Source organism: Hakea prostrata, chromosome 3, assembly GCF_041222555.1.
Source record: "Hakea prostrata isolate BN-2017 chromosome 3, UWA_Hpros_2, whole genome shotgun sequence".
NCBI classification, from domain to species: domain Eukaryota; kingdom Viridiplantae; phylum Streptophyta; class Magnoliopsida; order Proteales; family Proteaceae; genus Hakea; species Hakea prostrata.
In genome coordinates, this window is record NC_142602.1 from 15,410,483 (window position 1) to 15,434,724 (window position 24,242).

Below are 24,242 nucleotides of genomic sequence, written 5' to 3' on the forward strand. Positions count from 1 at the left end.
TTACAGTGGGAGGCCAAAACAACACTTTTCATGGATGAATTTTAGGGGGGAAACTCATTTCATTTTTATGGAGAGCACAAGCATGATATGCACCATTAAAGTTGTCATTTGGATGATTCAGTATGCGGGAACAATATATAATGTAGCAGAATTCTAGGAAGGTCCTGGCCTCTGAATAATTTATGTTCATCACCCATGAGAGATCTTGGTCTCATTGATAGAAGGACTACAAAATTCTTTCGTGACCTTGTCCAATGAAGAGATGGACCTGTGTGATTTTGTCTTGGTGAAATGTGATCCTTCCTGGAGTCTAGGACATTCTGAAGACCAGAAAGAATTTACAGTTTCATTATTTATAGTAGGGTTTTATACTCATCAAGGGTCAATTTTGGTTTCGAGGCTAATTATGGCCGACCATAAACCGAGATGGGTTGAAAGACTCGAAAGCATGTCAAAACCTGACAATTTTAATGGGTTAAAACTTAAAAGTCGACATGTAATGGGCTGGTCATAACTGGTCAAAACCATCAAAACTACTGAAAGTGGTTGAAACTATCTGAAAGTGCTGAAATTAAGTCTGTTGGAGTTGATCATAACTGGGAGTTTATTGGGAAAGAACCAAATTTTGACAAATATCGGCTGAAACTACTGAGATTTTTGAGATATTGTCGAAACTTGTCGAAACCTGCGACTTTTTCAAATAACCCATGGTTTTGTTTCAGTTTCTTGATAAACTGAGATTTAACTGAAATTTCGGTCCATCTAGATCAAAACTTGAACCATGATACTTATAGATAGAATATGATTCCAAATCACGCCAGTCTGATGAAGATTGTAGAGATGATTCTTTTCCAAAAGCATGGGAAATATGAGCACCCAGCTTATGTTGTTGATATGGCTGTCCAGAATTTACTTGGTATTTCTTTGATTAAAAAACCATTGGATAATTGAAAAGATAATGCTTGGGTAGGGTTCACATTTTTCGTGTATTTCCCAGAATGGGGATAGGATTGCCTCGCTGTACAAACTTAGATAATTTAGTTGGGCCATAACCTGTGTATAATCCATTTGTCCATCACTAGCAAACTGCTGGGTAGTGAACTATGTCATTTACTATTATATTGTTTGACTTTTCATCCATGTAATATGGATTGTTGCAGCAAGTTTGCATGTTAGAGTTGAGGAATTTAATTGTTATACCCTTGAAATATTTCCAGATTCCTCAGAGCACTATTAGGAAGCTGCTTTCTACTGTGCCTCCTGAATCAAATACATTCCGTGTTGATTTTCGATCTGCCCATGTCCATTACCTCAACAACTTGGAGGAGGATGCAATATACAAGAGATGGCGGAGCAACTTAAATGATGTAGGTCATTTTTCTGTACAAAGGTTATTCAATTTTCATTATAGACACTCATACTAGATGGTTTATTTATATTTTTGCTTAACATGGTTCTGTTATTCTGTTTGAAGCTTTTGATGCCAACATTTCCTGGCCAGCTACGTTATATCCGCAAAAATCTATTCTATGCTGTTTATGTACTTGATCCTGCTTCAATTTGTGGACTTGAGGCAAGTTTACATTTCAACCCAGTTGGTACCTATGCTGGAAATGTTTTGATATTTTTTTCCGGGGTTTATCAGGATTTTCTTTCTTTTTCTTCTGTATTGTAGTCAGTTGACATGATTATATCCATGTACGAGAACTATTTTCCTGTAAGATTTGGAGTACTACTTTATTCATCAAAGTTTATCAAGGAGATTGAAGAGAATGCTGGTGAAGAAGCGGAGATTCACACAGAGGAGGATATATCCCATTTGGTAATTTGCAATTTTAGTTTGTTGTTTTTCGTTTCATTGTTCTTTCTGAGATTTAGATTGTGTACAAGTAATCATTATTCGTAGTTTGTTATTTTTTTCCACATCAGTAGCTTATGGCTGGCAAGGTTTTTTTTTTTTTTTTGGGGGGGGGGGGTGGGGTTTGTTTTCTCTAAAGCAACGGCTGTGGTAGATTTTGTGCTCATGAGCAATGTACCCAGTGAAAGTGGGGCAGTCTCCTCAGATTTAAAGGAAACAGGTTTTGGAGGGGTGAAAAAACGTGAAAACAACACCGCTATCTCCCAAACATTACACTCATTTCCCTACAGCCATACAAGTGATAATGTTTGAAAAGCGAGATGAATTTTTGTTTTCATCAATAGATTGCAATTTTGTTCTCAGGAAGTGATGTTTTATCTTTGGGAAAGTGTTATAGATTGCTACTCAGCTTTTCTTTTCTCTCTCTCTCTCTCTCTCTCTCTCTCTCTCTCTCTCTCTCTCTTTCTTTCTTTCTTTTCTTTTCTATTTATTTTGTTGTGTGTGTGTGTGTGTGTGTGTGTGTGTGTGTGTGTGTGTGTTGTAATCTACTGTAGTTCAATATTACTTGTATCCTTTTGGTTATTCAATTTGCTGGTGTAGGATGGTGTTAGGAACTTTCCGTGGAGGGAATGGGGAGAAAGTAAAACCTTGTGTGGAAGAAAGGAGGATTCATATTTGGCGTATAATTACAGCCTTTAGATCTCAGGATTTGCCTATGACTGTAAGGTGAAGGAGCTAATGTTGAAAGAGAAAATGTTAATGCATTGGTGTAGTTATAGATTGATTGATGATCAATTAGAAGGCACTTCTTCCAAGATTCTAATTTGAACCAACTCGTGGACAAAATAGGTCAAGCTTTGGTAGTGGTTTTATTTTATTTTATTTTTTTTTAGTACTTAAAATGGGGTATGGAATGACTTCTAGGGGATTATCCATATATTGAGGGCTTATTTAGCTTAGTGATGAAATGGTGTTGTGGGGTTGTGTAATAAGAAATAAAGAGGTTTCATGGAATGGTTAGGGTTGATGTTAATCGATAATATAGGGTTTCTTGATATGGGATTAATCCTTAGAGTTAGGGATTTAGGGGGAGCTACGGCCTATAGGTGTCAAGATAGGCTCAAAGTTGGTGGGTATATAGGGATATATTCTCAGGGATATATCCTCCATGTTTGGTTGGATTTGGATGTCTAAATGGGAAGATATGGGGTTTTTGTGTTTGTGGTTTTAGGGAACTAGGATTGAAGGGTACTTGAGTTGGGGGAATGATGCACCTAAAGTTCAGGATAGAGTAATGGTTACATTGATGTAGATCTGACCTTGAAATTTGAGTGTCTTGGAAAATCTGAGAAGTCGTGAAAATAAAAAAGGTGATAGGAAAGGGGGATGGGATGTAGGCTGAATGACACTTGGATGTGGGAGTGTGAAGCTTTGGATTGAATGGAGATGAAGTTTGTAGGCTGTCAATTCAGCCACAGCAAGGATCTTGGCCTGGCTTCACCTAGAACCTTAGGGTTTCTCAATTCTTGAACCTTCTCCGACCAAAATTGACTAACCCAGTAATTGCAGCAGCAAAGACAAAGAAGTGACTGGAGAGCGCAAGAGCAAAAGTCATATATTTCTGAACTGTAGAGCCTCACATTGACGGGGTCTATTCATAATAATGTGAAAGGGGTCCTATTTGGATTAGGACTCTAAAACAGACTTAGACTAGGAATCATAAACAGCAACTAAGTAGGTCTTAATGGACTCAAATCAATGGACTTTTTGTTGAATTAAGAGACCATCTTAGGTAAAGATATAAAGGACTAGGATCCCCTTATGATTGGGCAGAATTACTAAGCTGCGCTTGAATTTACTAACACTGGAAAAAACAAAATCTGTGGTAAAACAATGATGACTTGCAGTGCTGCTGGGCAGCATGCCTAAGGGCTTCTATGGGCTTGGCAGCAAGCCTGAGGGCACTAATTAGGGGCTGGATCTGCATCATGTACACAAACTTTGAATGGCCTACGTTACCATAGATAGATTTTGTTTTAACGGAAACTAAGCTCATCTTCTCAGGTCAAGGCCCATGGCTTGCTTTAAATTGGCAGTTTTTGAAGAGGTGCATTTCACTTGTACACGTCGCTAAGTGGATGGATCAACTGTAATTGACCCCTCAGTCTTTGTAGCTTGAAAACTCATCTTGAGGTAGATAAAACCAAAATCTTGAGACTTGGAGTGACAGTGCATTTTTTGGGTTTTTTTTCTTCTTCCAGGATCTCACTCTATGACCATAAGACATTAATTAAATTCCATTTGAAGTGATTGAATTATTATATCATGATTCATGCGAAAGATCAGTCCCTATAATTTAGAATAAAACATATTATTGTCCTTTGTTCGGCAACAAGAGCAAACTCAGCCTTATCCAACCTGATCAGGTACAATATTGATGATGATAACAACAACAGCAACAACTCTGCCTTGTTCCAAGTTTCCAACTAAATGGATCTGGTTGCATGGGTCCTTTCAAGCAAAGTAGGGAGAATGGAGAACCAGACAAGGGGAAATGCAGGTAAGGGCATTAAAAAAATAATAATAATAAAGAGATGAAATGAGATGAGGAAAGTGTGGATTGAAAATGAAAAAGAAATTTAAGTAGGTAGAAAGAGGATAGCCCAGGTAATTAGGAAAACCTGAGCTACATGAAGTAGACAATGTTGGACCCTTCCCTTCCAATAGTCTTTCTAACCTAATCTGTTACAGAAACTTAAAACTATATCATTTCTTATTTAGTTGCTTTTGGGTTGAAGACTGGACTTGTATTTGACATCGGAAAGTGAAAGTTAAATAAATTACCATTCCTACAATATAGAGTGGGTTGCCAACTGGTCAGATATTTTTTTTCCTTCTTCCTTTGTGATTTCATTTTATTATATAGAAACGGAAGGGGAGGTGGGATTCACATACAAAGCTAATCATGCCTACTAGACATTGCAAAATAGCCCCTTTGTTTTTGAATGTTATATCCCCCGTTTGATTTAATGTCTGGTAGGCTTAGCTGTGCTTCTTTCTGATTATTTCATGTCCCTGTATTCTTTTGGAGTTGAAATATTGTTATCACACATACATCAATTTTGTTGTCTTCAGGTTATACGTCTTTTTATTTATATCGAAGAGAACCATGGGGCACGCGTGGCTTTCCAGTTTTTGAGCAATGTAAGTACTTCTATATTTTGGCTTTTTCTGATTAACAGTGTTTATCATAACATTATAAAGTTTTATCAGGTTTCAGATATTCAGTGCAGTGGTTTTGTTCCTAGCTATTACCCGAGCATGTAAGCGCCTTCTCGGTGTTGCCTTGATTTTTGCGCCAACAAGGTCTAGGATTGCCTAGGCACTGCAAACACAATGGTTTGTTTGGGTGGATGATTGCAAAGCATGGGTGAACATTAAGTTGGAGCTATGAAGATCAACGTCTGACTTAAAAAAAATTAAGTAGGACTAAGATGGAATGTATGGCCTATAACTTTAGCTACACTAGGATGGATAATAAGGTGGTGAAAGTTGATGAAAAGGAGATTCCACTATGATTATTGTAGATATCTAGAGGTTATCTAGAGGTCTGTGTGATCAATATATTCCTTTAAATTTTGTAAGGAAATTTCTTTTGACTGCTAAACAACATGCTATTATGCATGGTATACAATGTTGGGCAGTCAAGATATGTCATATGAATAAAATAAGTGTTGCTGTGATGGGATGTTGAGATAATGTGTGGCAACCCCAGGAAGGATATATAAGGAATGACCATATTAGAGTTGACTGGGGGTAGCTCCTATCCATAATAAACTTTATTTTTATTTTGATGGCATGATTTGACTTATTTTGTTTTTTGATTACTTGATGTTGGTTAATCTTCCTATTACAATGATACTATCTCTTACTTGATAGATAAAAAAATTATGGGGAGTATCAGAAGATCCTAGTGAAGAAACTCTTGAAGTGCATCATGTGGAAGGAGCATTTGTAGAAGCACTGCTGTAAGTTAAATGATCAGCAAGGTTAATTAATTAAAACTAGCCGTAGATGGCAAGAGATTCTTTCATATTAGATGAGGAAACATTTGTATTGCATATTGAAAATTATTAAACATAGTTTATACATTTGTTGCTTTCTTCAGTAGATGTTTTGTTCTCCCCTATCATATTCACATTTCTTGATTTGTTCAACTGAGGTTACCTCTTGCCCTTCCCCTCCCCTCCCCTCCCTCCGGGCTATATTTACTTATTTATTTTTTGTCATTGATGCATATGTTGCTATTTTCACAGAGCAAATGCAAAATCTCCGCCTCAAGATACCTTACTACAACTCGAAAAGGACTTGACATTCAAAGAAAAGGCGAAAGAAGGTTCTCTTTCTGTTTATAAGCTTGGCTTGTCTAGGCTGCAGTGTTGCCTTTTGATGAATGGGCTCATCTTTGAGTCCAATGAGGTATGCTGGAAGCTTTATGCTAACTTACTCTTTTTTTTTGTCTGCTTTTTTGCTGAATCTTTGAAAATTTGTTTATAACTACTGTATTCTTTTGGGTAGAAAATAAAAACATTCCCAAAAGAGGAAAGATAATACACAACAAAACAAACTCAGCTTTTAACCCTCAATCCACTCCCAACATCTCACCCAGGGGAAGAGGAGACTATTGGGCTTGGTTTTAAAAATAGGAGTTCCCTAGCAGTTAACAATCAACCTATTCAGGTGGAGTTGAAACATCGACCTGGGGACCAAGAAATCTTAATGTTAACTTCAAACATAATGGCATTCTAGTCTTCTAGATTTTCTTGTAGGTCCTTGATGTATGTCCTGCTTCAAGGTTGTGCTTATTGCTCAATCCATATATGAGAGGTGGCAGCACCAAAAGTTTATTTACCCACGTTATCACAGCAGGATTTCCCACCAAAGGACACGTCTATCCAGATTCATTCTCTGCAGGAGGAAAAGATCACTCATCTTAACCATAACAAATAGTGGAGGAAAATATGCATTTGAAGAAAAGTGATCTAAATCTTCAAAGGCTGTTCCAGAAAGGCAGGGGTGGGGACTGGAGTCTTAAGACGGATAAGGAAAGACTGTGTACGGACACAGCAGGATTGTGAAGCTATGACAGGGGATGCGGCCCTTGAACCAAATAAAATTGAGCGAGAATTTGGTGTTCTCGATATACAAAAAAAATGTATTATTCGAGAAGGAATTATTGTTCAGAGGCCAAGAAAGACCCATCTACCCAAATACTCCTGTTTTGTGGCAAGCTTATTGATAAATTAGAGAATACCTGCACCTCTGGCTGCCAAACCCTCTTTGGGGTGGTAATGTAGGAGTTCAACTGAGAATCCCTATACTGTAGGATGATGATAGGTTGCTGCAGAACATCTAAATAGCAATGAAACCCGAACAGATGTCACTGGGGTAGAGATCATGCCAGAACTTCACCAAACTTGGGCTAATTGGAGATGATGTTTTCTTTTTCTTTGAAGAGGCTCCTAGACAAAATAGGATAGCCCCTGCGAACAACGAACTACTGTATAGCGTTTAAGGCACAGACAATCAGCCCAGAAGCTACTTTTTATAGCTAGTCTTCTTTCTCATGTCCAAGGTCTGCATCAAATCTTCAGGTCACATTATCATATCTAAGGTAAGGAGCTAATTCCTTTGTATAGTTAGCTGGCTGATTTTCTTTCTCAGGGCATGAACAAACTATTATGCAGCCCAGTGCACGAGTTTTCTTTCCCACCCTGAATAAATTATCATTACCAGAAGGAGGAGATGTCCTGTTTACCAAGGGTTCTTGATGGAGAGCAAGATCTGAGATTTCCAAGCATTGAGGGAGAACTGGTTCATGTCTATTCAGGGGATAGGGTAAATAGGGCCAGTGCTAAAACATTGCACTAATTAAGAATATTTTTCTGTTGATTGGGTCTTGAATGAAACTTACTATCTATACTGAGTTAATTTTTCTTTCTTATCCTCCCTTCTCTTTCTCCTTTTTCCAGGATTCAGTTTAGCTGAAGTGATTGTTTGATCTTGGCTCCTCTCCCTCATATTATTCATTGTCCTTGTGGTGAAGAGTTGACCACATGTTGGATTGAGTACATTTAGATTTCTTCCTGTAGTTCTCTTTATCCTGCTCATTGATTATTTTCTTCATATGTTATTTTTCATGCTTATGCTAACAATCCTACTTTCATTTTCCCCAAAACATACTGTTATCAAATAGTTAAATTATTGAACTGATTGAACATGATTGAACTGTTGACCCGTTAGCATTAGATGTTGTCAAATAGGTTATGGATTGCCTTGTTTTCAGGAGGCTGTTATTAATGCTATCAATGAGGAGCTGCCAAAAATTCAAGAACAAGTTTACTTTGGACATATAAATTCACACACAGATGTGCTTGATAAATTTCTCTCAGAAAATAGTTATCATCGCTATAACCCTCAGGTAACTTTGATATCATGAAGTCTTGGATATGCTTTATTTTGTTAGTTTATTTTTGTTCTGCACACAGATGCTTCTCTGTCTCTCTCTTTTTTTTTTTTTTTTTCTTTTTTCCCGTTTTTCTTTTCTTGTTGAGGTAGAGGGTTTGGTTGTAGTTTTTGTGCTTTCTAATAGTTATATCCTTACATAGTAGTTTTACTGTCCAGTTTTCTTTGTTGATGGTAGATAATTGGAGAAGGTAAGGACCAGAAGAAGTTCGTATCACTCTCTGCTTCAGTTCTCGGAAATGATTCCGCGTTTAATGATATCAATTATTTGCATTCTCCTGGAAGTAAGCGGCTAATTCTTTCTAGCTAAATATTTCATGGTAAGGGACACTCAATGGTTGGATTTTAATGAGTAATACTTATGACCCATCTATTGTTCCAGCTGTGGATGAGTTAAAGCCAGTCACTCATCTCCTTGCCGTTAATGCCTCATCAAGGGATGGACTGATGTTAATTCGTGAAGGAATACAATACTTGGTTATTAGTTTATCCCTTAGCATTTGTAATTTGCTTTCTGAATGCCTTTGTGTATATTCTTCCTAGTTAAATATTTCTATTATTCTGCAGATGGAAGGCTCAAAAAGATCCCGCGTGGGTGTAATATTCACTTCCAATAGTGGCGACCAATCCATAGATCTACTTTTTATCAGGGTGTTTGAGTACACAGCTTCCTCATTTAGGTCAGTCATTCTAATACTCTTTATGGCATATTTCATGTGGCTAGCAGGTCCCCTTATTTCCATTTGCTTTTATATCTATTTGAGTTAATTGAGTAGAATTATATATACAAGTTCATAAAACTGGAATTTTATGCATCATGGTTCTAGCTTGTTGGTCTGATGATGTGATGCAGTTACAGAGGGAATGTGTTGGAATTTTTGGATCAGCTGTGTTCCTTTTATGAAAAGCAATATATCCTTAGTTCTTCATTTGAGGCTGAAAGTGCAGTCACATTTATGGAAAAAGTTTGTCAGTTAGCTGAGAAGATTGGATTGCCATCTGAGGCTTACAGAACTGCACTTTCTGATTTGTCAAGGGACAGACTGAAACATCACCTGGATAAGGTATATAGAATTTTTATTCCTATGCAAGACTACATTCCAAAGTGCATAGCTTACTATTTACTAGTCCATGATGACCCCATTTGTATTTGTATAGTGTAGTTAAACTTAATGTATATGCTGTTGTACTGATAATAACTCTGCTTCTTTACTCTGCTGCTCAACATATATACTTTGAAATTCATTGTTGGGGAACTCATTGATTTGATCAACTGCTATTTTATTGTTTCCTTCTTTATTAATTTTTAAGTACATCTTTTCCAATTTTAAATACAGGATTGTGACTAATTTACAATTATAATGCAGGTCTCTCATTTTCTGTATGGGAAACTAGGCCTTGAAATGGGTTCTAGCGCAGTCATTACTAATGGAAGAGTGAGTTTTCTTGTAATTATTTTGAAGTCATGTTAGGGTGTCTTAAGAATGCCACTTTTGATTGCTTAACTAAATTGATTCTGCTAACCTGTGATGTGTTTTTCTCTTCATGCCTTTGGATCTCTCCATTCACTGGTTCTTCCCATAATTGTGAATCTAGCTCTCAACTATCTTGTCTTAACGTATTACAGGTAATGTCTCTCGCTGGGAGAACCTTTGTAAGTCATGATTTAGGTCTCTTAGAATCTTTGGAGTTTGACCAAAGAACAAAGCACATCATGGAAATTATTGGAGAAGTGGATTGGCAAGATGTTGACCCTGACACTCTAACGAGGTTGTTATCTCTTTTCTTCATCTTCTCCTTTGTTTCTTTAGCCTTCTATAACCTCATGGAAGTACTGGCATCTGAGAACTGGCTTGTGGGAAGTAATGTTTGAATGCTGCCAATGAACATCGATTCCATTTTTACTTCTGCCTAGTGCGTTTTCAAAAATTTCTTATTTCAATCATCTATAGTATTTTCTGTTAATTACATAAAACAACTATTACTTGGTGGCAAAGGTTAAGTGCTGACCATTTCTCATGCCATTTATATACATAAAAAGATGATTAGAAAAGGGGGAAACAGGAGAAGAAAAACCTGTGAAGATCATGAACCTTTTTGGGGGGGGGGGTGTTTAAGGAAGGAGAGGAGATGCAGTTGAAATTGAGGTAGTAAATGCAGGTAAGAAAGAGGGAAGGAAATGGCTCAAGAACAGATTTCAGAAATAACCCGGTGTCTTGCTCAAACTGAAGCAACAATTTATTTTGGTTTGGTTTTCAGGATTCAGGAAAGGAGGAATTTGGGTTTTCTAATTATTAGAATAGGGCAAAGACTGGATTATATTCTCCTGGGGCTAGGAGGGTCGTTTAATCCAAATATGGTAATATTCTGGTGGTTGGATTGTTCTATGTAGGTTTTGTGATTTATGGATGACTTCTAGAGATGGAGGAAAAGCTAGGGTTGTGGCCTAGAGGATTTAAAAAAGAATGGTGATGGGGATGACACAAACTTACTGTTGAAGATCTTCTTGAACAGAACAGCAACTTGAATGTTTGAAGATGTTCTTAAGAAGAAGAGAAGGAATCAATTTGGGATTTCAAACCCGTATGCATTGCCCGACAGCACTAAGCCACTAACTCTTAAGAGATAAGTCATGTTCATCACTCAAATCATATCTAATTGATGGGGGAGACAAATAAAAGACTGAACAAAGTAAATAAACTCAAAACAGAATTCTATTCACCCATTAAATATCCTGAACTAACCTTTTCTTTTTCCTTTATTAAATTTTTTTTTTTTTGGGGGGGGGGGGGTCCATGGGGGCCTAAGAGGAGAAAAAATAGACAACCTCAAAATCCATGTAACAACAATATGTCTGTTCCTTAAGAGTATTTTCATTGTAGGGGTGGGGTAGCATCTGAATGTGGGAACTTAAATCAAAACATATGTTTCTCCAAATAAAGTCTAGAGTCCTAGAATTGGAGGCCCATCTCCAAAGGTTCCACTCCCTCCAAAAGGTGCAAGAGTGACGCCCCAAAACCAGATTACCTAGAGTACCACAGATAGAGTTCCTTGCAAAGGGTCTAAGAATCCACAACCACTTCCAAGCCAAACTCTTGGTACATCTAGAGTGGGGCCAAATAGAAGCAGCTGAGCTAAGCCAAACCAGATGAGCAAGGGGATAGGGAAAAAAGAGGTGGTTGACGTGTTCAGCATTGTTTCAGCGAAGGATACAGGGAGGGGATAAGGATGCGATGATGAGGGAGAAAGGCTTGGGTTGGAATGCAAAGGTTAAGGGAGTCCTATGTAAGAGGAGGGGGGGAAGGCATGGTGAGGGATATGCCTTTAAACCATGCCAGGGGATGGTGATATTTGGCAGAGAGGGCAAGGTTCCAAGCTAGGGAAGTGCTAAATCAAAAGAAAGTAAGCTAAATCACAACGTCTGATGAGGTAGTGTTGGAGGGGAGAGTGGGAAGAGAGGCTCAAACATGACCAAGAACTGCTAATAAAGGGGGGGGGGGGGACCAGCAGCCCTGGTGGATTGAGAGGAGGGGGTCTTTGGGGATCCTAGACTCATAAATAGCACGAGGTCTTACGATTGTTTAAAGAACACCGAGGAATGCTAGGGGTCAAGCTAGAAGGAGATCGAAAAGTCATCAAATATTCTAAAAGAGATTGTTGGAACAGCAATGGATTAAAGGAGGAGAAGGTTCGTCCAGACCCAAAAAGGGTCACAAGGTATCCAAACTGTCCAAAAGGAGTCAGACTGGAGGAGATAAGAGTACGCCTAATTGACCTAGACAAATCCTCCATGGAAGAAATATTCCAAATGAGCTTGATTAAGGTGGCATTTTGGTAGTCTTGAGTCTGCAGATACCTAGCCCTCCTTTGGATTTAGGGAGACAAACATAGGAGTATAGGACTAGCATAAGGGATGGAGAAAACAGGTGGTCTCTTTTCCTTCCTGAAGGAAGTCATAAAAAAGAGACTCCATAGAGTTGATTATGGATTTAAGGAGAGCAAAAATCCTCACTAGTAGATGTAGGAGGATTGGAGGATGGACTTGATTGTTTAACCCGCGAAGGTTCCAAATTTGAAGCCTCTTACAGATACGGTCCAGCATAGGGTGTAATGGTGGCTTGTAAGCTAAGGGTAGACCTAAATAGACAACAAGGAGAGAGCCAAGAGAGAACCTTGTTAACTATAGAAGAGATGCCTTAACCAAGTCAAAGACACCAACAAGGAAGACATGTGACCTTTTAAGATTGATTTGAATGCCCAAAAGGGATTCAAAGAACTTGAGGGAGGAAGCTATCAAAGAGATGGAGAAGGTAAATGCCTTGGACAAAATTATAGATCATCCGCAAAGGCAAGAAGAGTGAGCTTAAGGACCTCACATTTGGGAAGGGGGTATATGTGATGTTGGTCAGTTTTGGATTCATATTGCTACAAAGGACTTGTAAAGTGAGAGAGAAGAGGAAAGGGAGAGAGGGCGCTCTTGACAAATTTTAACAAAGGTGGCAAATAAGTTGGCAGGAGACCCGTTTACAATAATAGAATAAAGGGGAGGAGATGCAAGAGTGATTCCATTGAACGATTACTGAAGAAAAAACCATATGAATTAGGACGTTAATGATGAAGCCCCAACAAATGGGGTTGGAAACTTTATAATATCAATCTTTATGAAGGCCATCTGAGTGTGAGAAATAAGATTAAAGCCACTAAGATCTTTTGCACAGAAGAGTTTACTATTATCAATGCATTACCTGATATGAAAGTAGATTAGTTCTGACTACCAGAGAGGGGGATGACTATCTTGTTGCGGTTGGCAATGACTTTGGTGATGAACTTGTAGAGGAGATAGAAAGGGTGAGGGGCCTAAAATTTGAGAGGGAGGAGACCACTTGCCTTCTTGCCTTCTTAAGGATGAGGCAAAGGGAGTTTTGGTTGATGGAAGTGAACTGAGAGGGATTAAGGAAGAAACTTCTAATGGTCAAGATAAGATCATCCTTGACAATCCCTACTCCTTACTAACCAAGAAGAAATCCATACGATAGTAATCATGCTCTAGAGCAGGATTGGAATTTTGGGAGAGGACAACTATAAGAATCTTGTCATTTAAAGGGATGGCTTGGGGGAGCAAAAGAAGGATTAAGGGACAAATTTATTGATGAGATCTCCACTAGGGCTTAATAGATAGGACAACAGAGAGCATGGAACCACCTCCATCAACAAGGGATGGGATAGAATTGAAGTTGAGAGCTGCCTTTTGAAGATCAGTGGAAGTATACAATGTTAAAGTTCAACCATTTGATGCGATACTTTGGTGGAGGAAGGCTTATTTTCTCAAGGAGAGGGAGAGAAGCTCAATGGAGAAGGCTTTCTCTTCTTCAGCAAGGGAATTGTTGAGGAGATTATCTTGAAAACCAGATTGGGTGCTAGCCAACTTGGATTGACAAGAGATCACAAAGGAAGTGATGTTATCGAAAGTCGAGAAGTTCCAAGTCTCGAGGGCCAATTTAGCGTTGTAATACTTTTTGGCAGAACAGAGGGGAGGATGAAGAAAGAATGGACAAGTTTGGCCCACCTTCACAATTAGAAGGGAGAAAGAAGAATGAGAACCCCATATATCTAAGAATTTTAAGGATGTAAGGCCGGAGGAGAGAAAATGTTGGATGAAGAGATGGCAAGGCCTATGATCAAGTCAAGGGTGCAAGGAAGGAGGCATCAGAGGAAGGGAGGGTATAAAGCAAAGCTTCATTGACAAGGGAGGTCCAATATGTTGGCAATTCGGTCGTCCTTAAATCTTTGATTTAGCTAGATGAGTGCACAATCAGACCACCTAAGGTCATTTACCCCAACGACATCAAGACAATCACTGAAGGCCAAAGCTGTAGGTCTGGAGAGTGGCCACTCAATTTTTTGTGAGAAAACTGGGCAACATTAAAATCACCCCTAACTCCCCAAGATTGGCCAATGACACTATCCTTTAAGAAAGGATAAGTTCAAGCAAAGTGGGGAGGCAATCATCAGCATGATTATGGACATAGACAGCTGAGGAAAAGAAGGAAGAGGTAGAATTGTGGGGGTGGAGAGAGAGAGGAGGTGGAGCATGAGCCTTAGAAGATGTAGTGACTTGCAAGCTTTGATCTGTAGTAAGATCCAGCATATCTAATAGCAAAGGAGCAACACTAGGATGGAGGTGGCCCCTACCGAGGGGAGCCTGACGTTAGTCGTCTTCTCAGGCGGCGGTAACAATAAAATGACTTCTTACAAACAAGGGTGATAGGTTGTGGAGATATGTTCAGGATGAGTAAGGTAGCAGATGTATCAACATTCAGGAACTCAAGGGCTTCAAAGGATGGCTCTTGAACCATAGTTGATTCATAGTAGCAACAACAAGGTTAGATTCTTCAGTAAATGAAGCAGCATTAGGGAATCAATTCTCTAGGATAGATTCTTCAACGAACGGAATCAGAAAATTGTGACTCCTTAGGAAGGGAAGGGAATTGACAGCAGTTGATTGGAAAGCAGCAGATCACAATAATGAATTATGCCCAAAAGAGCAGCAACAATTGCAGTGAGAGGGGGAACAATCATACTTGACTAGTTTGGGTGTCGGGGTATTGACTGTCATCCTTGATAGTGATATAAGAGGGAAGAACTTTGCCTGCCAAGAAATCCACGGAAATTCTTGCAAATGAGAGCATGCTCATCTTAGTTCCAACATAAATCCACTAGGGAAATCCCAAAACTTGAGCTTATTCTACTGAGGGTTTCCATACTCCGGAAGTGAAGGGCAAACTAAATAGGGTAATCCACAAGAAGTGAATTGAAATCGACCTTGTGGAGTCGAGAAGAAGGATCCCACTTGAGGAGAAATGGTGTCAAGGGCATGTTCTTTTGCTACTTCAGCGGAGAACTTGAAGACGAAGAGACCACTATTAGGAATGTATCCATAAAGCCTTGCATGCTATTGCTTGGAGAGGGATGCTTTGATATTTGATAATTTTAAAAGAAGGATGTGATCTAAAGAATTGACTAATTAGTGTAGACTCCAATAAGAGATGATTGGGTCAAGGATAGAGGTGAGGCAGTTAACATAAAGGAGGAACCATATGAACAGGGATAGATGAAATACGGGGACAGGGAAGAAGTAGAGAGTTCAGAGCAAGAAAAATGAGATGACCAGGGTTTGGGGCCACTAGGGGAGGAAAGGTGGGGTGGTGGAGATGGTGGGCCAGGGGGGGATCATGGCGTTACATCATAGGAGCTCCAGCCCCAAACCCCCTTGGCCCCCATTGGTTTGGTTCAAAGGTTACATTCCCCGTCATTCTCTTACCCTTTGGAGAGCCCTCAACCAAGCCCTTCCCACCCAATCCTTCCTTATTAGCCGCCACATCCGTGCTAACCCAAATTGCATCCTCTGCTGAAATGGTTTGGAGAACCTTGAGCACCTTTTGTTTTCCTGCCCCTTCTCCATATCTATCTGGGGAAAAACCATAGCCTCCATTTGGCCCTGTTCGAGGCGATCCTATGGATTCTTCCGAGATTGGTCTTGGATTTTGAGAAACTTTTCAGGCTCTTCCATTTGCTATCGGATTGGTATGCTAGTGTTTGGCGCCTTGATCCATCACTTTTGGTGGGAGGACAATATTCGGAGATGGACCTCCAAATTCCGCTCTATAGACAAGATTTGGAATGCCATCTATTTTGATGTATCTTATAGGTTGTTAGCTTTGCCCCACACTCCTGTTGATGATATCCTAAGGAACATGCTTATTGTTGTCTCCTGGGGCCTTAGCTCTTCTTTTCGTCTCCTAATTAGAGACCTTGTTCTTCTTTTCCTTTTTAATATATTTATTTATTCATCCAAAAGAAAGAAAAAAAAAAAAAAAAAAAACTCAGATATGCTGAACTTGATTTGCAGTCTTGGAAAGATGCAAAATTCCAATTCAAACTATCTTAATTACGCTGGGATCAATTTTTGAGCCAAAATACAGGGGTGATCTAATTTTAAATTCTTAATTTACTACTACTCCTGTGGATCAACATTATCCTCACATTTGGAGTCATAGATTTGGCCTATTACATAAATAAACCTGACACAAGAGTCTAATCTTTATAAAAGCCAACAATGGACCAAGATAAAGTCTTCTGAGGCCCAGTAGACCCAACTGGACAATTTAACTGCATTAAATGGTCAATTTTGAGAAACTCAGGATTGCCTCTTACTAACGTGGACTTGTAAATATTGGATTGGTATGATTCAGATCTGATCGGAAGTATCGATATTATAATGAATTGAACATAGGTTTAGTTGGCAATGCCAATGAAAGCTGCTGACCCGTCAACACTTTCTAATATTGAATTGGTATGGTTCAGATCTGATCAGAAGTATCAATGTTATAATGAATTGAAAATCGTTTTAGTTGGCGCAGCCAATTGATAGCTGCTGACCTGTCAACACCTTCTATTGGGCCATCTGGTCAGTTTGCCTGCAAAGAGCAGTTTGTCAATAATGCTTCTCTAACGTCTGTTAATAACTGCATCTCTCTCTCTCTCTCTCTCGAAATTGCTTTAGGGCAGGTGATGTTGATAATAAATGGATAATGTTGTATAGTGAATATCGCTTTAGTTGGCAACACAAATTGAAAGCTGCTGGACCCTTCAAGACCTTTTATTGAGCAACTTTGTCTGGTTCAAAGTGCAGTTTGTTGAAAGTGCTTCTTTTATGAACTGCATCTTTATTGCTTCTCTTCTAGGGTGTCCTTGATGTTTTTTATTTGGACAGTGCTTCTTCAGAAAAATAAAATAAAATTTGACAACTGCAAGGATATTTCTTACAGTCTTTGTGTTTTTTAATTGCAGCCAGTACATTAGTGATCTGATCATGTGTGTGTCTTCTTCCATGGCTCTCCGGGAGAGAAGTTCTGAAAGTGCCCGTTTTGAAGTCTTAAATTCAGAGTACAGGTTTGCACTGTTCTTTGTATCTGTTTGAGGCAAGTTTATGACATTGGAGGGGTATGCTGATCCTCTTCTTCCTTGAGAGTGTGCTTTTCAGTGTGGTTTGTTGCTGAATATATATATATATATATGGGGAACCCCTTTCGATTCAAAAAGATAAAAAGTGGAAAAAAGTTGTTATAATTTTGCTTATGACTTTCTATGATGGATAATGAGTTTTCTTCTTATTAATTTAAATTGTTGTCTACTTGCCACAAGCAGATGTATCTGTCAGGCAATGGCATTACTCATTTTACTTCTACAGCTTTGTGTTGTGAAGGAGTTGTCACCATTCACAACTTTAAAATTATCATTTTTTGGTACTAAGTACATGATCTAGTAATCCATTTAAGTTTAGCCCTAGACCTTCCGTGTCCAAGTCAAAAAAAAAATTCCTCCCCCCCCCCGCCAGGGAGAATAAAGATTCATTACCAAAAGAAATAAGGAAAGATGCACGGACCCCAAAAGGGTAAAGAGGAAGACATCCAAAAACAGGTAGATCAAGCTGCACCACCTATCTGTGGGTGGCACCAAAGGTAAGCTTGCTAGATGTATCATCAACTCAGAATTGTTTTTTGTAGGGAGGTGATTTACTACTATTGGGCCAGCATCTACTGAGGACTCAGTTCCAAACAGAGGAGGAGAAGGGCAGAAAAGAAAGGTGGTTCACTATCTTGAACTCCTTTCCAACATTGGCAGCATCAGAAGGCAAACCTGAATGTGGCAGTGAATTAGGAAATGCTGAATTGGGGGCAGTTAGATATAGCTAACTAAACAATGAAGCTGTGCTAGGGGCCCAGGAATATGGCCTTTGAACCAAAAAATCTCTCCCAAGGGGAGAGGGCCTTCTTGATCTGACAAAGTCCCAAGCTGAGGAGGAGGTGAAGAGACCTGTGAAAGAAAGGAGCCAAATAACTCTTTCTCCTCTACTGGTCTGGCCATGGAGAAGGGGAGCCAAGGCATTCCAGATATTCGAGACAGGGAGGGAGAGTTGTGGGTTCTAGTCAAATGCCAGAATAAGTAGCTTGAGCTACGGTGACTGTAAAGAGGACACCCATTCGTACCAGCTGTCTAGCCAGAGAGATGTGGTGAAGTCATCAGTGATATTGGATAGGTGGCCCCTAGTGAAGTCAGATAAAGGTTTTTAATATGCAGCCTCTTAAGTAATTAAGAAAACAAACAAGCAGAGTCCAGGGTGGGATTTTTTCTTTTTATTATTATAATTCTTTTTTTTTTTGGGGGGAGGGGGCAAGTTTCTTATGCAGTCTTACCCCATTTTTTTGAGAGGCTGTTTCGAACCTTGACCTCAGGCTGCAGCTGTGGTCCGCCGACTATTGCACCAAGGCCTGCCCCTATAATGGCTTGTTCAAATTTTAAAGACTAGTGATTAACTTACTGATAGAACCCAAGGTCCTGTAATCAGCTTAAGTACAGATAAAAGCACAGGAAGACTATGAGCAGAGTGTCGTAGATTAGATGAGATTTCCTCTAATTGTAGGGCCAGTTCTATAATAATTCTAGTACATAAAAAAGGTCCAACCTGCCCCTGATTTAAGGAATGGCAGAGTCACAGTGAATAAACAAAAGCAAACAGCCCTAAATAGTAAAGAAAATTAAGAATGAAAAAGTTATTTTTTCTGTCGCCACTAGGACTGGAAGTCCTTTCTATTGCAGAACTTTAACACTTACTAAAAATTTTAAAATAATCAAACAACTAAAAATAGAAACTGCATCAAATTTACACTTCCTTATAATAGCTTGGTTGCAATTTTCTTGATATATCTTGAGATCACATGATCTTTGTTTCTTTGGAGAGGTAATTTAAAAACCTTTCAAATGACAATGAAACATGTAGAATGTTGCTCAAATACAACAGATTGTTGTAGTTGTCCTTGACACTTTGTTCCACCAAGAAATGTAGATCATTCAACCAAAGATTCCAAATCTGGGGTATTTGTGAGCTCTTCCCCATCCTAATAGCTTATTTTGGTTGAAAGTGGTTGATGCAGAATTGAAGACATGTTTAAGAAAGAAGAAGCCCATTGGGTCAGGCCCATCAAAGGCCTAAAGCTATCACCCAAATCAGCCCATGACTTTTATCAGGTAGGACTTTTTTAGTGGGTTAAAGTTAGTCCACATATTTTGATCTCCATGGTCTAGACTTAAGCCCAAGTCTAGTTCTTGAAAAGTCAATAAAAGAGGTGGTGCTTTGAAAATAAAATAACTACCTTTGTCAAGAATTAGGTAGTAGTTGAATTATTAGTAGGTAGGTGGTGTTAGCTAGTGGTTGGATGTTACCATTAATGTTTGTCTCTTTAGAATGCTATATAAAAAGACTTATGTAAGAGGGTGAGGATACAACTCATTAATTGAATCAAGTTGCTTTGTTAGCATTCCTTCTTTATGGAGAATCCTTGTGTTTGATCAAGGTCAATTGTTGTTCAATCTAATCGATCCACCTTGCGGTGTGAAGCCCGGATGTTACATTGTTATTCTCAATTCCCTCATATTGTCTTTTCAATTTCTTCATCATACCTCTGCCCTTGTTTTGAAGATTTATTCAGCCCGTATTGTTACTCTATTATCCTTATAATACTACTCTAGTTTCAGCCTTCTTTCACATCTAAATTCTGTTTCATCTTAAGTCTATCAAATCTGAAGTTAATGCTACATTAGTAGCACTGTATTTGAATGATCAAAACAGTAGCCAAATAGGACCTTTTACAGGGAATCAACTTCAGATTTGATAGACTTAAGATAAATAAACTTCAGATATAAATGTAGGCTGAAAACCGAAGTGGTAGAACAAGGATATTGGTTTAAGAACAAGGACTAACTAGGTCTTCAAAACAGCAGTATGCTATAAAGAAGAATGGATAGAACAATATAAGAGAACTAAGAGAACAATAAGGACAACAAAGTAACATGTAACACCCGGGCTTCTCACCGCAGGGTGGATCGATTGGATCAAACACCAACCTTCCTTGATCAAACACAAGGAGTCTTAACACCCGGGCTTCTCACCTCAAGGTGGATCGATTGGATCGAACACCAATCTACCTTGATCAAACACAAGGGTTCTCCAAGAGGAGGAATGCTAGCAAGCAATTTGATTTCATTTCACAAGTTGTGTTTTCACCTCTTACATGAGTCTCTTATATAGCACTCTAAAGAGACCAAAACAATAATGAAAACATCCAACCACTACCCAACACAACCTACTACAAATAATAATGGAAACATCCACCTACCACACCACTAACCAACACCACCTACTAGCTCCTTTTGTTGACTTTTCAAAGCTAGACGTGGGCTTAGTTTAAAATAGGTGGGCTGTTCTTCTTCCACTAAAGTGATCCAAGCCCATGAAACCATGGGCTCATTTTAACCCACTCCAATAGTCCTAGCCCATGCAAGGCATGGGCTGTTTTGGGTCATGTCCTTAGGCTTTAATGGGCTTGAGCTTTGGGCTTTTCTCTCTTTTGTATCTGCTACCAATTCTGCATCAACTACATTAGTGGCTTTTGCAAAACCAATTTGGATCTGGAATTTTGCCAAATCATTTCGGTCAAAACCTTGGAATCCTTCGGAGTTGCACCCAGTTTGTTTTTAGCCTTCGTTGAAATTGAAATGTTTTACACTCACTGTGGTTTCAACCAAGAATTTGGGTTTTGGTCAGATATGCCTGCCCAAGTGACCTAAGGCCACTCTGAACTTGGATGCTCTTTCTTCAATGTGCCTCCCTCCTCCATTCCTTTTCGTTTTTTGGGGTACAATGCAAACCACCTTCAACAATTAGAAGCTTGATACAGTATTCGATGTCTGCGGAATTAGTCCCAGCTTCCTTTTTGTGCCAGTTGTTCTTTTCCACCTATTGTTTTTCTATTTTTTTCTTTTGACCACACTGCTAAGACCTGCTTAGATCTGGCAGTGATCTCTTTTAGGATTCTGGAATGAGATGTCTTACGAGTTAATATCTTGGTAATATGTTGGATATCTGAGTGAGATGTTAGTGTCAGAATTTTACTGTTGCTTTATGCCTCCCACCAATTTTATCTCCCCAAAAAAAAACTAGTAATAATAAAAAAAGGGGCCCAACTCTGCAAAGCATAGACCAACTAGGTTTTATTGGACCAGCGGATGCCACTCCAAAACAATCTGTTACTTTGTAATGTTCATTGATTGATCACATGTTATATAGGCATGGTTGCCAAGGCCAGATGAGGCAAGGTGAGGCAATGCAATAGAGGGTAATGAAAACCAAGGTGACACCGGATTGCCTTGAGCCAAAAGGTCAGTCACCTTTACAACAGGGTGTATAGCTTGTAGCCTTTTAAGCAGATGGATTGGTGTGGGCCTTTACTCCTTTAAGTTTCTGTGAATATATGGTCCTGCCTAAGATCTGAGGATCTAAAAATTGGACAGAGCAATATGTTGTGTGGCATGGTTTGCTTCATGTGCATTCTTTTTAGATGATAGTGCTTATTTGCTTCATTTTAGAGTCCCTTCTCCTGAAATTTTCCTCCGATGACATCCTGGGTTATATAAATATCATTAGATACAGATTTTCACTTGATTAAATCTATCTTTTCATCTTCTGTCTTGCAGTGCTGTTGTTTTGGCTAATGAAAGTTCTAGCATTCATATTGATGCTGTGGTTGATCCATTAAGTCCATCAGGCCAGAAGCTTTCTCCACTCCTTCGAGTACTTTGGAAATGCATTCAGCCCAGCATGAGGATTGTGCTTAATCCAATGGTGAGAAGTTGATAATTGCTTTTGCATGTGGCATTATAACTAAATCCCACTTATGCTGTTTGCTTGGTACAATTCATAAGGGTGGCCCCGAAGCAGTGAAATGAGATTACAAAGAAAATGTGAAGATCAATGGTAAGGCTGATCCACTGTGTGACCTGGAGGTCACAAGTTCGAGTCTAGAAACAGCATTTCTGTGAATATGGAGTAAGACTGCATGACCCATCTCGCAAGGATGAGAGCCCTGTGAACTGGATACCACTTCTCCCCAAACCACCACCCCCCCCCCCAAAAAAAAAAAAAAAGAGGTGATAGAGAGAGAAATCAATCAGGGAAGAGGAAAAGGAGTGCTCGCACTCATACACCAGCCCTGCTGGTTCTCATAGATATAAGGTTATAATTTTCCAGTCTGAGATTGCATCCTAATTCAAGTTGCTTAAAGAAGATATCTAACTAATAGAGGAAACCTAGTAAACTAAGGAACCAACTTTAACGAGGAAATAAAGATTCCAACTCTTAACTCCTAGAAACATGTCTCACTTTCTAAAAATTGACATGATAATATATTATTTATCAATGTGAACTAAATTTCTGGTATCCTAGTAGACCCTTGCCTCAAATAGTACCCGTTTCATCTTGGCCTCTGGAAATACCGTTGGGTTTGGGTTGGTCCAAGGTTGTGCTTTTCCATGACACCCCTCACCCTCAAAAAGTAAAAAAGGAGGGAAAGGAAAATAAAGATGTTTGCAGTCCACCTTAGCATGAAGAAATGAAACACTATGTAGTCTTGCTGATGTGAACTGTTCTCAGGGGTTCCATAGGGTCTAGGGATGATTCCCCAAACCCCAGGACCCTTAATTCGAACCAAGGCATTTTGGTAATTTTGGTGAAATTCAGGTGTCTTAGGTCTGGGTCCTAGTGGGCCCAGTTTGTTGTCTGGACCCTAGATCTATATTTGTTTTATTATTTGGTTTAGTATTGTGAAAGGTATTGCAGAGTCCTAGTCTAGGTGAGATTCCCAGTTATGTTGTGGTCTCCTAATTTGAGTCCACTTGATTCTCCTTTTTATTAGGACTCCATATCCACTCTTGGAATTTGGATTCAAGTCCTCTAGAGTAACTTATGTAGATTTCTTGTGCAAGTTAAAAGTCTTAGTCAATTAGTAGTTAGAATTGGTTTGCCAGTTAGAGTTCTAATTGATTTACCAACTTTGAGTCTTTTATGTTTTTTTTTTTATTTGAGGCTATAAATAAAGCCTCCTTGCTCTGTATTCATTAAGTTGAACTGAATAAAATAATTCTGAGTTAGAAGGCAAGTCAAGTCGTGGCTTTCTTGGGAGAGCCACGGCAGGAATTTGAGATTATCTTCTTCAATTTCCAGCTATGTTCCTCAACCTACAGCAGCAATTGAACTCTAGCAGCAGCCGTGTTCCTTCTCCAGGTAAGTACAGCCCTCCCCTCCCCATTCCAGCCCTGCCTCCCTCCTCCCTAGTTCACTCAAACCCTTCCCCAATCCTCCCCTCTATCACAGACATCCCCATCTCCCTTCTAAACCCTGCAGGCTGCAGCACCTTTAGGACCCCTTCCACTTTGGGTCATTCCCTACCCCTTCCTAAACCCAATTGAGCTCAGGACGAGTCAAGGCCTTTAGGGACATAATTGCACCCCCTATGATTTATGTTATAGAAAATGAGCCTTTGAGCAAGTTTCCATGGAGACACCCAAAAATATAGTTAATCAGAAAAGACATCTCAACTAAGAACCAATAAATATTAGTAATCACTATTACATGATCAAAACAATGATTAAATTGTGCTTGAGTACCTTGATTGATGGTCTAGCCAAACCTCCCTTGTTCATATCGTTGTAAGTTTACATTTACTCGGTAAGTACTCATAAATAATAACAGGGTATTGACTCTAGTTTGCATAGGACTAGTTGGATATAGATGATCAGGATTCTATTGGAGCATAACTTGGAACTCTTCTCACAAAAGCCAGATAAAGAGTTCCAATTCATATTTAGTTATTTTATTGTAGAATAAACAATGACAACCATAGTAAATTCTAAGTTCTAACCATCACAACTACTCTTGAAAAGACATTAAACAACATACTGATAC

At 39.1% G+C, this 24,242-nt stretch overlaps 1 protein-coding gene across 1 annotated transcript in view; it reads left to right on the top strand.

Annotated features, from left to right (window-relative positions):
* The window catches only part of EBS1 (EMS-MUTAGENIZED BRI1 SUPPRESSOR 1), a 70,795-nt gene that overhangs the window by 29,445 nt on the left and 17,108 nt on the right, over positions 1-24,242 (top strand). Inside the window, exons 10-24 of the mRNA XM_089149390.1 lie at positions 1,218-1,367; positions 1,475-1,577; positions 1,680-1,822; positions 4,994-5,062; positions 5,798-5,886; positions 6,175-6,337; positions 8,205-8,339; positions 8,562-8,667; positions 8,766-8,860; positions 8,951-9,063; positions 9,237-9,447; positions 9,751-9,819; positions 10,011-10,153; positions 17,234-17,335; positions 21,977-22,124. Coding sequence (XP_089005516.1) covers positions 1,218-1,367; positions 1,475-1,577; positions 1,680-1,822; positions 4,994-5,062; positions 5,798-5,886; positions 6,175-6,337; positions 8,205-8,339; positions 8,562-8,667; positions 8,766-8,860; positions 8,951-9,063; positions 9,237-9,447; positions 9,751-9,819; positions 10,011-10,153; positions 17,234-17,335; positions 21,977-22,124 — 1,839 coding nt within the window. The remainder of the gene's footprint in view (positions 1-1,217; positions 1,368-1,474; positions 1,578-1,679; positions 1,823-4,993; positions 5,063-5,797; positions 5,887-6,174; positions 6,338-8,204; positions 8,340-8,561; positions 8,668-8,765; positions 8,861-8,950; positions 9,064-9,236; positions 9,448-9,750; positions 9,820-10,010; positions 10,154-17,233; positions 17,336-21,976; positions 22,125-24,242) is intronic.